The 14824-nt window shown below is 42.6% G+C and overlaps 1 protein-coding gene across 2 annotated transcripts in view; it reads right to left on the reverse strand.

Annotated features, from left to right (window-relative positions):
- The window catches only part of Pah (phenylalanine hydroxylase), a 59796-nt gene that overhangs the window by 1646 nt on the left and 43326 nt on the right, over window positions 1-14824 (reverse strand). The window contains exons 6-12 of one of the 2 annotated variants that reach the window (XM_021205217.1): window positions 13780-13976; window positions 12030-12165; window positions 10986-11055; window positions 6575-6631; window positions 4418-4513; window positions 3798-3931; window positions 388-503 (exon numbers count right to left, since the gene is read on the reverse strand). In XM_021205217.1, coding sequence (XP_021060876.1) covers window positions 388-503; window positions 3798-3931; window positions 4418-4513; window positions 6575-6631; window positions 10986-11055; window positions 12030-12165; window positions 13780-13976 — 806 coding nt within the window. Of the gene's footprint in view, window positions 1-387; window positions 504-3307; window positions 3583-3797; window positions 3932-4417; window positions 4514-6574; window positions 6632-10985; window positions 11056-12029; window positions 12166-13779; window positions 13977-14824 lie in introns of those variants that run through there. The other variant, XM_029542112.1, reaches the window with a different exon arrangement.

Genomic DNA, 14824 nt, shown 5'->3' on the forward strand with positions numbered 1-14824 from the left:
AGAGAGAGAGAGAGAGAGAGAGAGAGAGAGAGAGAGAGAGAGAGATCTACTCTAGACACATGAGATAAACTGGCTTTGGACATCTCACTTAGGCATGGAGAAAGGATGAAAGCAAAACCCAGGAGAGAAGCACAGGGACCAGAAGGTGACTTGTGTCACTAGAGAATTATTTCAATGGCTATAGAGAATTAGGCTATAGAGGTGGAATGGGATGTCAGAGGTCAAAGGAAAGGGGCATGTGAGGCATTTTGCATAGTTCTTTTCCCCCACCTATGGCAAATGTGGAGATGTTTTCTCCTTAATTCAACACTTAAGAAATTAATTTTTGCCCCTATAGGAAATGTAAAGAGACATGGCCCCTATTCCCAGCCGGTGTGAGCTACTTACTATTAATGGAGTCAGCTAAAATCTTCAGCTGCTGAGTATTGTCCAGGACCTCAACCCTTTGAGTGTAGGGGTCATAGCGAATGGAGAAGGGCCGGGGGATTGTGGCAGCAAACGTCCTGAAACCAAAACCAAAGGCCCGGATGAAGGACACCATTGAGAGACAGGTTATCCTAGAGGAGTTCCAAGTGGCTCTTACCTTGCTGTGAGCCCTGAAGCTTCCTAGAACAGAGGCTCAGATGTGCTGGGCTGAGATATGATATACAATTGAATGAGGTCATATGGGGAAGCCTTTGTTTGTGTGAATGTGAAAAGGGACAAAATACAATGAAACCATGAACACTTATTATGTAAGATAAAAGAGTAAATGAAACCTATGCAAGAATACTATTTAAAAAATAGTATCTCTAAGTTACTTGACAATCAATGCAAACAGAAACAGAGTCCTGGACAGTTGAATAAAATGTTGTAGCAGCAGGAAGCGTACCATGGATTAGCTGTCTGATATGAACCGAGGACCACGTAAATTCTAACTGCTCTAACCCTTTAGAAACATCATTCTTACATTGCCATTTACAAAAGTCCTAAGAATTAAGTCATGCCACTAACCCTGGCAGCCTGCTTCTGATCTGGGTGCTTTCTTGCTTCCCTATGCATGACTTCTGTGGGTACCTCCCAGGAGGATCTTTATGAGTGACATTAATATAATTAACAAGACAGTTCCAAGACAGCTCAGATATTATTCCTACGATGAAAGTAAATGCTACCGTGTTGAAAATGACAACTATCGGGACAGGCAGCTGGTTGCCCCAGGTTCGGCAAGAGCAGCATCCTAAATCCTCAAGTCGGGCTGTCTGTGTTCCTTCCTCCTCAGCTACAGCTCTCACGATCGTAGACAATGATTCCTCATCTCGTTTCTCATTTCCTTATTCTTCTGCAAGAAGAGGGTAGTGACAAGTCTTCAGCTCAGAAGGGCATAGCAAGTGTTGTCACATCACAGAGTAGCTCACAGTTAATTGTTGCCTTTTATTAGTGGCTGGGGACTTAGGAATTTGTTATGTCTACTGCCCCATCTTCCCTTCTGAGAGGAGCTTTCCAGATGGGCTCTTCTAGAGACAAATCCCTAGCCAGCAAGTGACCAGTCCACAACAGCAAGAGAAAGACTGTCAGCATGCAGCCTGTCAGACCTTTAAAGTCTCCGCTGTGCCACCAGTGCCAGGATCCAGGGCAGAATACCCATTTCGTTCCATTCTGCTGAGGGGCCGTTCACAGAGAGAAAAAGAAAAAGCTACATTCAATTAATACTTGCTGCATGTGAGAGAGAAACAGTCCTCACCAGGGACAAGTCCCCCGGTGGTTGATCCAATCCCAAATAGTCCGCCCCAAGGACATGTGTCCATAAGAACACTAAATGGGTTCATCAGGTTTCATTCAAGTTCAGAGAGTGGAGTCTTGAGGATAGGATGAAGAGGAAACTCCAGAGTATAAAGAAATCTAAACACAGTGCAGGAGTTTGGTGAGAGGAGAAAGGGGCCCATCAGAGGCAACGGCAAATGGACTTGTGGGCCAGCACTTTAATTCCTTAAGACATGTACATAAAAACTGACAGTGCAGAGACCTAAATGCCCTCTGTCCACCATTCACCACCAATAAGGTGGTTTTCTAAAAAGTGGTAGCAGAATCAGGACATCGATGCCCAGGTAGAACTCCAAGTAGGCTGTCCCCTGCTTAGATGAGGTTGCATAGCTCAAAGGTGGCATAGCTCATAGACAGGGTTCTCAATTGAGAGGGCTGAGAGTCCCAGGCTCTGGGGTACCACTGTCAGCCTCCTCTGAACTTCTCTAAGACCATCAGTTATTTATGAAGTACTTACTATGTGCCAGGCATAGTTAAGGGGACTAAAGAAAGTCTAAGACATTAAACGAAGTTAAAAAACAACAACAACAACAACAACAAAAAAAAAACCTTCTATATGTGGTGCTTTTCTAAATCAAATATTAGTAGTCAATAATTACTATGAAGAAAAGATAAATCACAGAAGCTGGCAGGGTGGTTAGAGATTTAGTAGACACATATCATATAATCACATTTCCGCCAATGATGTATTTGCATGATACCATATGATTGTGATAAAGTGGCAAGATTATTATCTCTGAGAGGCATCATGCACAGGCATGCAACTTGTGTGTTTACAACTAGTGTTTTTATGCCTGTGTGAGGGTTAATAACCCATTGCCTTAACAGCTGTACAACGGTGTTGTGGTTATCAGTATGCACAGTTAGTACATAGCAATACTAACAAGTTCCTATGCTGCTGGCTTGTAGCCTCCCCCAGCCTTGAAGCAGGCTGATTCAGACCTCGTTGCCACTAAGCATGGAACCACCTGGGCTGGAACCTTCCGACTTACAAAGCAGGTTCTATTGTCTACACCTGCCACTGCTTTCCTCCAAAACATTATCGCTCCCTGCTGAGATCCTTGAGACCTTCTGGAGACAGCATCCTGCAGATCACCTTCAGCTGTCGAAGGGCATCAAGAAGGAACTGGTGGGGGATGGGCCTCCTTCCTCTATATAAGTTCAGAATCTCAGTAAACTCGTGGGCTTTGATCAGCTATGTTGTCTTAGCCTCCTTCCTTGTTCGCAGTCTAATCTCTTTCAGCCCCGCCCGCCTTTCAGGAGTACTGGGTTCGAGTGTGGCACTCACTGGCTTATATACTAACCATGTTTTCATTCTAGTGTACTCCTGCTTACAAAGGTAAAATAATATGCCGTATTATAACTACAACAGCCTCAAACAGCTTGAATTTATTATATCATTTCTTTAATTTTCTCTTATGTGATTGTTATCTTATTTGGTTCATCATGGCCTTAAGGCCATCCAATTTATATGTCACACAATCTATATCTGTAGTAGACACTGTCTTCTATGTTCATGTATGTAATATGCTAAGATGTTCACACAATGTTGAAATCACCAAATAGTCCACTTGTCAGAAATACCTCACTTATTTTTAGGCATGATTGTATTTGGCTGGCAAACAGATGAATTTGGGTGATAATATGAAGAGGTGATAAAGTGAGCTCTGCTAGTATCTGGGAGAATAAAGAGGAGACGGTACTTTCCAAGACTCGAAGGCATCTGGTTGGTTTGGTGTGGTGTGCTCTTATAGCTGCTCTGCACACAGGAGGACTTTGGATCTGTGTTGAACAGATAACAAGGTTTTCTAAATTTAAACTGAGATAGGGAAATGAGGTCGGTACATCCAACCTCCCAACAAAATGGGAAAGGATGAGTGGAGAGATGGTGGGGGTCTATCTGTGTGCACAGTTGCTGTGGACATTGGAGTCCAAGTCGCAGTGCTAGCCTGACCCAGGAGACCCAGACAACCAGTGATCCTCTTTGGTAACCTCACCTCACTTTCTCCTTGGCATCATTGAAACTCTCGGCCACGTAGTACAGGGGCTGGAACTCTGTGACATTATACTCCTGGCAGGCGGTCTTCTCTAGCTCCAGGGGCAGGAGCTTTGGCTTGTCCGATAAGCAGTACTGCAGTGAAAAGTTTCCAGTGAAGCCCACATTCCCTCATGCACTCCATAGTCCACCTGCAAAGCTTCTTCCATCTCCAATTTCCCCACCCCAGTGCAAATTCACTAGAACTGAGACATTTATCATGGACTAGATTGAACTCTTTTTAGCTCATCTAAAACCTACAGTGAACTAGAAGGTAACAATTCATTTCAAACCCTTTCTAATAGGAAGTTCAATAGACACTGTGAGAGTGGACCATACCTATTAACTTGTAGTCTTAGGTCAGCCTTGGGCTCAGGAAGCCTCTTCTCTACCCAGCCCTGTAGACTCATACTTGAATTTCTATATCTAACAACACAGATGTAGTCAAACCATAGCTGCTAAAGTACCAATTGACTGTGTGAGCATACCCACAAATATCTACTAATACACTTTAGAAAAGCCTTGAGGCTGAGAGTGATCCTCCATACCCCTGCTCTTAAGTGGTTTCTAGTAGACTCATACCTGTAATTCTCCAAAGGATGACAGGAGCCCAGCACCATATGCCTTTATAGAATCTCCTTCCTTGCAAAGCCCAAACTCCACAGTAAACCAGTAAATCTGAAACAGAAAGCAAGCAAAAAACACACATCAGGGGTGAGCAAGGCATCCAGATACCCAAAGCACTATGGCAGATCTGGTTGGTAGGAGTCTGTGCAGATATGTTCTCTGAACCAGTATGACCTAGTGTCACTTCTGTATCCCATGTCTTATTCTATCTAGTTGCCTGTTGAATCAATGGTGGATGAGTCACAGTGTAATATTAGACATGTTAGAATGTATTAATATCCTACAAAGGCATCCCCAACAAGTTCCTCTCTGTTGGACAGAAACTTCTCCATATCTTTTGCTTTTCTGTATGGGTCACAAACCAGAATGATAGATTTTTACATTGCTCTTAGATTATTAGGGTTCATCTGGTAGTTTTATCAAGCAAAGAAGTGGATGGTTAAAGGGTTGGATTGTGAGAGATTCAAGGAGGTGTACACTTCGTCTGCTGTGGGAATGTGGGAGAAACATGAGATGAAACCATGGGAGAAGATGATGTTTAAGTCAACCTCTACATGTGTGTTCCCAAATAATCACACCCTCTTCCTTCAGCACCCTCTGTTCCAACATGTCTTTGATACCCAGCCTGATTAACGGTCTTGGAGTTCTGGTGCCCAGAGAAGACCAGGGCTCAGTTAGATATTCAAGATTTTCACCATCTTGGAGAAGTAGAGGTGGGTTAACAGGTAACTCTCTTTGTTAGACCAAGAAACATTAAGTCTAAGAAGGTCATCAGAGCCCAGGAAATATGACTTCATCATACACAGCAAGTCTTTAGCCCAGGAAGTCAAAGCAACATACATACTTTGAGACACAAAATTAGAGGCACAGAAGAGACATGGGTCTGTTCCAAGTCCGGTGTACCAATATGATGATTCCTTTGTTATCAGTAAGGGACATGATGAGGTTCTCTGAATTTTAAGACTCACTTCCTATAAATTAATTCTATCCACTTTTTCTCAACCCCTTTGAAAGCCGCTCCTCTAAGATATCTAAAATATAAAATCTCATGTTCACACAAATTTAACTCTTTAGACCCTCATGAAATACTTTTGAGCTGGACAACAAACTTTTATGCCCATTTTTAGAGATAAACAACAACCAAAAGCCACTTACCCTCAATCTCAAAGTAGATGCTCAGAAACCAAAACTTAGAAGTTTCTGGCCTTTCTGAGGAAGTGAATGTATAAACTTCTAACTGGATATATCTCAATTCTAGCTTTACATATGTGGTAGTTTTTAATTTCATATGAAGCTTGTTTTTTAATCTTCCAGGCTGGACATATGATAAGGAACATGGTTCTATACCTGTAGAGGGACATACTAAGACTGGAAAATGTAAGGAAGGAATTTGCCAGTGGTGCAGATCTGGTGTTTCCATAACTCCCCTCCTGTGTGTCCATGGTACCTGCTTTTCTTGTACGTGGGAAAAAGTTTGACAAGAATGGGAAGCCCAGGGCTGGAGAGATGGCTCAGCAGCTAAGAGCACTGACCACTCTTCCAAAGGTCCTGAGTTCAAATCCCAGCAACAACATGGTGATTTACAACCATCCATGATGAGATCTGATACCCTCTTCTGGAGTGAAGACAGATACAGTGTACTTACATATAATAAATAAATGAACAAACAAACAAATAAATAAATAAATCTTTTTTAAAAAGCAAGAAAGGGAAGCCCAGTATCATTTTTACCATCTGTCTGAGAACAACCCTAAGGTTGGTTCTAGTGCAGAGGTAGAGAGGTAACCACTCTCCAAGAAGAAGTATAAAGCCAATCAGTGCCTGACACACTTTGGGCCAGAGAATTTTGGGCTGTAATTATAGCTGATTGGTGTTCCCAAGAAGATTCTATTAATAAGTATGTGAGAATACCCACATGCAAGCTGATATAAAAGTCAGTCCATTAAAGAGAAACCAAAATGTGACATTTCATTCATGTGAATGTGCCTTGTCACATTCTTATCATTATTCCAAACAGCCCAGCTGCCAGGGAGAGAATAAATCTTGGAAGATATGAAGATCATAGCCTATAGCATACCCATAATCCTGCCCCCATGAACAAGAAAAACTTACTGTCGCCAGTTTCTCAATGTACTCATCAGGTGCCCCCAGCGATGCAAGCCCAATTTCCTGTGTGTGGAGAAATAGAGTCACTGGCATGGACCATATTAAAACTTCACCCTCGGTGCCAACCTGGCACACAGTTATGGGCAGGGTAATGGATGACTAAGTACCTTGTGAAGGGTCCAGATAGACCCTGAATAGTCTTAGACATCTGCCCCATCCAGGTCAGATAGAAGAGTCACAGACCTCAAGAGCAGAGGAAAATGTGCCCCCAGTACTTGATTCCTTTGCACTCACTTTACAGAAAGGAATAGTAAGGTAGCCTATTCGAGGTCAGTTAGCATCTAATGTAAGTTAGCATCTTTCGACAGCAGCCTAGAGAGTCCCACACACTCAGCATGAGACAGAAATCTCTGGGATATGGAGTGAATCTTAATCAGGTATCTTTAAAATACCACAGAAAGACTGAAAATAAGTGATTATATCGTTCCAGAAATATTCCCTGCAAGAGTACCTTCTATTCACCTGATTGAATTATCATCTCTGAGGCTTTACTGCCTCTGTGTGCTAAACGGCCTAATCTTGGAAGCTTCTAGCCTCCGATACAATCTAATGTAGGTCTAGAATGTTTTCATCCTCTGAGACTTGCAGCTGAATAAGCTCACCCTTTCTTTTCTTTCTGATCTCTTGCTAGTTGGTTCAACTCAGCTGTTCTGGGTCAAACTCCTCTCCAGGCTGACTGATTGAATCTGGCTTCTCTCAACCTCTCCTGAATTGCTCTGCTTGGCCTCAAACTAATTCTAGCAATCTGTTCGAATCTTCTGGCTCCTTCTCATTTCTCTGACTCGTTGTGTCTTCCTGTGCCCAGCTTTTTCTCTCTTCAACTTGTCATTGTACAACTTTCCCAGTGAAACTGTCTTCCCACCATCTCCCCTCTGCATTGCTCCCTTAGGTAGCTTCCCTCTCCTCTCTCTTCTCATGAGAGTTGGGGCATATCCTATTCTGTCAAATCTTTCTCTGATTCATCACTTTGCTATTCAGTCAAATATCACTTTCAAATATGGGTGCTTCCTTTTACAAATTAACTTTACCTTTGTTGCTTGGGATTAAAGGTATGTACTAAGGGTGTGTCTGTATCCAGGTAGAGGAACTAAAGGTGTGTGCAAAAGCTGAGCAACACCACAACAAGAAACAGGTTTTTCCAGTAAGCAACTCAATCCCAAGGTTTGCTGTGTGATCAAATATCCTGCAACAACACATAGCTGGAGATGAAGTGCCATTGATCATTAATTACAACCTCAACTACAGAATTTCTCTGGTGGTCTTTTTGTCTCTTCAGTAGCTCCCTTTATTTCTTTCTGTGTATATCTTTCCAAACATATACATTCATCCACTCCAAAAGTGTGCATTAAATGCTTCCTATGTGTCAAGACATAGATGAAATTGGAAAATAGCCTTGACCTTGTGGCTTATAGTAAAGATACACAATTGTTAATATGTTTTTAAATATATAAAAGTTTGTCAAAGTCTTGGGGAAAAAGAAGCACAAGGAGGAAGAGACAAAAAGGAATGGGAGTTTCAAGTAATCTTGGGAAGGCTTTATTATTAATTTGGGTTCCTGGGAGGCATCACTAAGAGGTAGTACTCAGGGTAATACTTGAATGTTATTGGTTCTATTGGAAGGAGGGTTGTTGGTTCAACTCAGGGGTCAAGGGCAAGGGCGGGATAGCAATGAGGAAGCTACAGAAAATCAATAATGAATGATAGCAGCTGAGATCATGTTAGTGTTAGTGGATATGATGAGAAATAATCAGTTATTATACAGTTTGAAGATAGAACACATAAAATTTGCAGAAATACTTGGTTGTTTCAGAGAAAAGAGTCAATAATAGCCCCCAGATGTGTATTTGGTTTGAGTGGGTCAAAGAATAGAGTTGCCATGGACACATACAAGGAAACCTAAGGGTAGAGAAGTTTTGAAGAAGACTCAACATCCAGCTTTGGACAGGAAAATAGAGATGTATAATCAACATCAAAGCAGAGATGCTGACTTGATGGTTCATATGTAAGCCTGAAATTGGCATTGAAGACAAAACATGAATGTTGAAGACAAAACATGAATGTTCATTATTATATTACAGATGGTATTCAAAGTTATGATGTTGGCTAAGAGAACCAAAGAAATGTGTGTGAACAGAAAGACAGACTACAGATTTTGCCTATCATGAAGCAAGAGGCTACATAATCTATGTCACTATCTCTGTCTGGTTCTCAGCTGGAGTTTGGCCTACATTAAACTTATAAAAGGTACTGTCTGATTTAAGGCAAACCAAATTCACATGGTCCCTATTCTGGCTCTACTACCCCATCTCTCTTCCATGTCTACTCTACCTACCTTATTAGATAGACCAGTCCCAAGTTTAACAGAATACATTAATAAAACTGAGGTCAAATCCCTCATCTTTTCTCTTGACATCATTTTTTTTTTTTTAGGATAGGGTCACATGTATTCCAGGCTAGCCTAAAAATGTCTATATGGTCCAGCCTACCTCCCCCAAGTGCCGAAATTATAGGTATGTGCCACAAAACCCAAAATCTTGTCATCTTTCTTTGCAAGACAAGAACTTGAATAAAACAAGGCCCCCCAATACCCCTCTGCCCTACTATGGCAAAAAAAAAAAATCCTCGTTTAAATCAAAAGAAAATATTCTCATAAAACAACTCTTTCCCTGGAGCCATCTCTGTCAAAGTTGAAAGTCAAACAGAGATCCTATGATGTCTCTTGATATTAATTGTCCACTCCTCCCCAGGGTTATCCAAAATGCAAATGACTTAAGCAAGACTTCCAACTGCCCCCCAGCTAGACAGAATATCTCAGGAGTCAAAAATTCAATACTTCTATTCTCCAAGGAGAAAGCATCTAATTCTCCTGTCACAGTAACAAGTTCATGTTTTCAAACCATCTTAAGCAATCAACATCATCTTGGCAGCTCTAACTACACTATTGGCAATAACACTTCCACAGTTAAAGTTCAACCAGACACTCCCATGTCTCTAGTCCAATGGTTTCTGGGCTCCATATTTCCCAAAACGTCACATGTAAGTAACAGGTGCTTTTGTTTGGAGAACAAACATCTTCTAAGAAATCAAGAAATTGGTTGAACTTTTTATTTGCTTTGTTTCAAATATCAAGGGGGCAGCTTCATCGTCCCATGGTGGAAGTAACTTCTTACAGCTAATGGGAAATGCTTGTAAATTCACACGTAAGATCATTACTTTGAAATTCCTACTTGGGGCAATGTTTACTCATGAGTCATCCTTAGATCATAGTTCTTTCTAGTGAGAAAGAAGACTAACAAGGAAGGTATGACACTGATCCAAAGCTGTGGAAACTGAGGCACAGGCTAGCTTCACAGCTTGTCCTAGTTCACACAACTATAGGTCATCAGTGCTCTGGATTGGGCCTCTGAGTACTTTTAGAGACATCAATTTACGCTTCCATGATCCCAGCTAGCCATCTGTGTTTTCAAATATTTTATAGCCTTTTTATCATCCATATGCCTGTGGGTCTATGTGTGGGTGTGTGCCCACAAGTGCGGATGCTTGTGGGGATTACAGTCGTCAGATCCAATGAAGGAGCTAGAGTCACAGATGGCCATTAATTACCTGATGTGAGTGCTTAGACAAAAACTGGCCCTCTGCAAGAGAAGTGTACTCTTCTAACTACTGAGCCACCTCCCTAGGCCTACCCCCACACTCCTCACACCCACAAAACCATGTTTTTAGTCTCCTGAGTGATGAGAGAATACGCATAATTTTTAACTCATCAGAAAACAGTTGTGAGCTTTCTCACTACTACAAAAAAAGTTAATTGAGGCCATGGTGCTGTTTAGACAGTGGCAATGAGACATATGGCTCTTTCTTTTATCTTTTTTTTTTCTTTGTTTCCATCTTTCTTTAGTCTTGTATACATAAGATCATTGACACTGGATTCTTGGTAAATGTCATCTTACAGAGTTAAGTATACATGCACATGACTACCTGACAAGATGCAAAGTGCCAAGGTCTCTAAAAAGTGCACAGGATGGAAAGTAGGAGAGGATGTCTGCCTAGAGATCAGAGATGCTTTCATCAGTGAGAAGGCTCTTAGTGTGCACCTGTTAAGATCATTGAGATCAGCAAATTGGCCATAGGATGGGCAATCACCAACAAGAACCCAGGCTGCGGTTCTTAAAATGAGTGTTCAACCCAGTCCACTGGACCACATACCCTTCTCCCTACCATTCTTCTCAGGTAGGACCAGGATCATGGAATTGTGTAGTGTTTCCACTCTAACAGAGCATGTGAGAGCCCCTTCATGAGGGATTAATTCATTCCAGCAATACAGTCCCAACCCAATGACTAAATCTTTGTTCCTTACCTGAGAAAACTGGGCAAAGCTGCGATCTGAAAACAAGGGCACATGTCCCAAGAGTTCATGACAGATATCACTAAAACACAGAAGGCACAGTGCTTAGAGGAAAGGCAAGTCAAACCAAACTAGACTCAATGATTTTTATATGAAGAAATAACTCATGGAGCTTTGCTCTCGAGGGTAAGCACTACGTAGAGCAAAGAATCCCTTGGGAAAAAAAAATGATGAAAGAAAAGGAATAAAAGAAAGGAGAGGCAGAGTTCTCATGCGTCCTGGGAGACAGGAGCAGCTGAGATGGAGAGCTAAGGACCCAGAATTCCTATGGGTCTCTTCTCAGATCCCTGAATGAGTTATGGGTTACAGACTCCTCCCACTCCACGGCTTCTCGTCACTAACTTAGGTGAAGAAGGATAACGTGTCCAGTTTTTCTAATAAGAGCTTAAAATAATAGTGTTGCTCCTCTCTTGGCCCAGAGTAGGTCGGCAATCAAAAGAGAAAGGTTACATTTATCTAAAACAGTGCCAGGCCCATAGCAACAGGCTCTTTCTAATTAGGAGCCATTGACATCACAAAGAAGGAGAGATGATTAGAGGATTCATACTGATCTCTTTGGATCAATTACTATGTGACTAATGACCCAAATAGGCTAATGACCCCCAATAGGAAGCACAGTAGCCATCAATTCTCTCCTTAGCCAATAATCTCGGCCAAGAACTGGAATCATCCAGGTGCATTTAGGAGATGCTGAGATCACTGGGATACTCTTGTGCCTGTCCTATTTGGAACGTTGGAGCTTGATGGAATCTCTTTTCCTGGTACTCAAAGAGTTCCAAATCCTTGGTTCACAGGATGTCCAAATCTGTGAGTCCAAATTTCATCTATTTGGACAGAGAAAATTCACAGAGTATGGGTTTCTCTTAGAACTATGATCAAATAAAGCAGGCAGTGGATCATGGGGACCAGCCTGCAATGAACCTGATCAGCATTCTTCAAGCAGCTAGAGCTTGTACCCATCGTGGTTGGCAGTGGTAGCTGGAGAACGGTACTTACGGTTCAGGTGTGTACATAGGCTTAGATCCATGCCTAATGTACTGCGTGCAGTGGAAGACTCGGAAGGCCAGGCCACCCAAGAAGTCTCGAGACGACAGTAAGCCAGCAACAGGTCGGAGGCGGAAACCAGTACAAGCTGGAAAGCAGAAAAGAACCTAAAACTCAAGGCTTTTTAATAAGTGGTTCGCAACCTGTGGGTTATGACCCACCCCCTGGGGGTGGCACCTTAGATATCCTACATAATGAATGAATCGAATGTTATGATTCATAATACGAGCAAAGTTGCAGTTATAACGTAGCAACAAAGTAACTGTATGGTTGGGGGTCACTACAACATGAGGAACAGTATTACCAGGTTGCAGCATTAGGAAAGCTGAGAATTGTAAGCCTTATGGTAAATCCAGAGAGACTACAAAACCCCTTGTAAAGAACCAGTGCCCAAATCATGAGCTTTGCCAAGAAAGACTTGGTTTCTGGTCTCTGCCTCCCTGACTGCTTTGGGTCACGTAACCTCACATTTTTGAGCCTCAGTTTTCTCCCAAGCAAAATGTCTCTTGGCACTACTGAGGGATGTCATAAGCATCAAAACCATAATGACTAAAAGTTGCGTAGCAACTCTCTCTCCCTCTCCCTCTCCCTCTCCCTCTCCCTCTCCCTCTCCCTCCCTCCCTTCCCTCCCTCCTTCCTTCCCTCCCTCTCCATCCTTCTCCCTCTGCCCTATCCTATTCACAAAACAGTGTATGCTGGTTTCTCTTAGTTTTACAGTATAGTATGCACTGAGAACTGGTAGCTGTTTTCCTAATCAAGGACTAAGACATTGGGAAGTTTTTGAGCACACATTGATACCATACCCTCTAAATAGCTTTTCTTTTAAGCTGCCAATTGATAACCATTCTCTGCTTTCTATATCTGTTTCTTGGTCTACTCATGCTGGAACTAGAACGGCGGCATTACAAATGACAGTAACTAACACGACATACTACCCAACATATGCTAGGCACAACACTATGCAGTTTGCACAAGCTAACCTTTGCAATCAATAACTGTCAGGAAGCTATCTTATCATCCCCACTTTAAAGATGGGGAAGCTGAGGTATGGATGGATTAAAGCTTTCAGTCCAGGGTCACAAACCACAGGCCAAGTGGTTTCAAAGCCTATTGATTACAAGTTTATCACTTCCCAACTGCTAACTTTGATGCTTTATTATTCTTACTACTGGCCACAGCATCAGGGTTAAAGCTGTCTCCGTCTGTGAAAGATGCCAACAGGGTGACTGTGTCTATTTGACAGATGACAACATGAAGACAGCTTTGCACAAGCAGAAAAGGTCAGGGGCAGGACCTGTCCCAGATGCATAGACTCAGAGTGAGCAGTTCTTGGCATTGGCCCACAGAGAGCATACTTTTTCCTTGAACTGACATTGCAGCCATTTCTTAACAGAGAGCTTCTGGGTAAACACTAGACGAAGCACCTTGGGCTTTGAATATGAAAAAAAAAAAGCCTTTCAGAGTCAGCTATATGGTAAAAAAAAATTCACACCTAACATTCTTGCACAGATGGAAGATCGATAATGGAGGGGAGAGGGAAGGCGGGAGACACTGCAGCTGGGATCTTCCTGGGAGACCTCATCCTGCATCAAGCCACCAAGTCTCACAACAGGCTCTCTTTACCCCCTCCCTCGCTCCCCCCCACCCCCCATCCCCCATGCACTCCACTGTCTGCCGGGCTTTGACCCTGATGTGGACTTACTCTGCAGAAACTGAGAGACATCTTCCAGCTGCGGGATGTTGTCTTCACGGAAACCACAGTACTTTTCCAAGAGAGGGAAGATGTGGTTGTGTTCGTAGCAGGCATGTGTTTTATACAAGTCCTTCAGCGTTCTGAACACCGTGCCCCAGGTCTTCCTCTCCTCCTCTGTGTACTCCACCCGAGGGATGGGCTGCCCACTAGAATACAGGCATGGAAAAGGTGTCTCCACAGGGAAGGGTCAGGGCACATGGTGTGGTCAGGTCAGCACGGGGAGTCAAGGCCCCAGAATGTGTGAGGTGCTACCAGTGACCAGCATGGACTTCCAGCATAATTTGAAAGACGAATGTCTCATAGGAAACCTTATTGTGTTGGTTTTCCCCATGGAAACATGGTTTGGTTGAGGATTTGCTATCATTTTTGGAAGTCATCTGGCCTTTCTGCTCTTCTCAGAGCCTAAGCCAATGGTTGTCAACCTTCTCAAGGCTACAAACCTTTTATACAGTTCCTCATGTCGTGGTGACCCCCAACCATAAAATTACTTTCATTGCTACTTTATAACTGTGAATTGGCTACTGTTATGAATCATGATGTAAATATTTGATACTTGGGATATCTGATATGTGACCCCTGAGAAAAGGTCATTTGACTCGAAAAGGGTTGTGACCCACAAGTTGGGAGCCATTGCTCTAGACTGTTTGTTTAAGGTAGAAACTTATTTTCAGGGGCGAGGCAGGTGGCACATGTGTAGAGCAGACTGTCCAGGGCAGGATGAAGAATGGGAGCAGAGACAACTGGACAATTCAACGTCTTCCAGGCAAAGTTACCCAAGTTCAGGGAAAACACTGTAGTGTCTTGTATTATGTCCATGAAAGCAATCAACTCTGCCTAACCTGGATTTAATAGATGTGTGTGGTGTGTGTGTGTGTGTGTGTGTGTGTGTGTGTTTTAAAAACTTGTCTGTGGAATTTTCACTTACTAAGTTTGATGATTCTGATCCTGGGAAATTATGAAGTTGTTTAAATTTAGGCTAGAGTTCCACCATGTA

Source organism: Mus pahari, chromosome 9 (assembly GCF_900095145.1).
Source record: "Mus pahari chromosome 9, PAHARI_EIJ_v1.1, whole genome shotgun sequence".
Taxonomy (NCBI): Eukaryota; Metazoa; Chordata; class Mammalia; order Rodentia; family Muridae; genus Mus; species Mus pahari.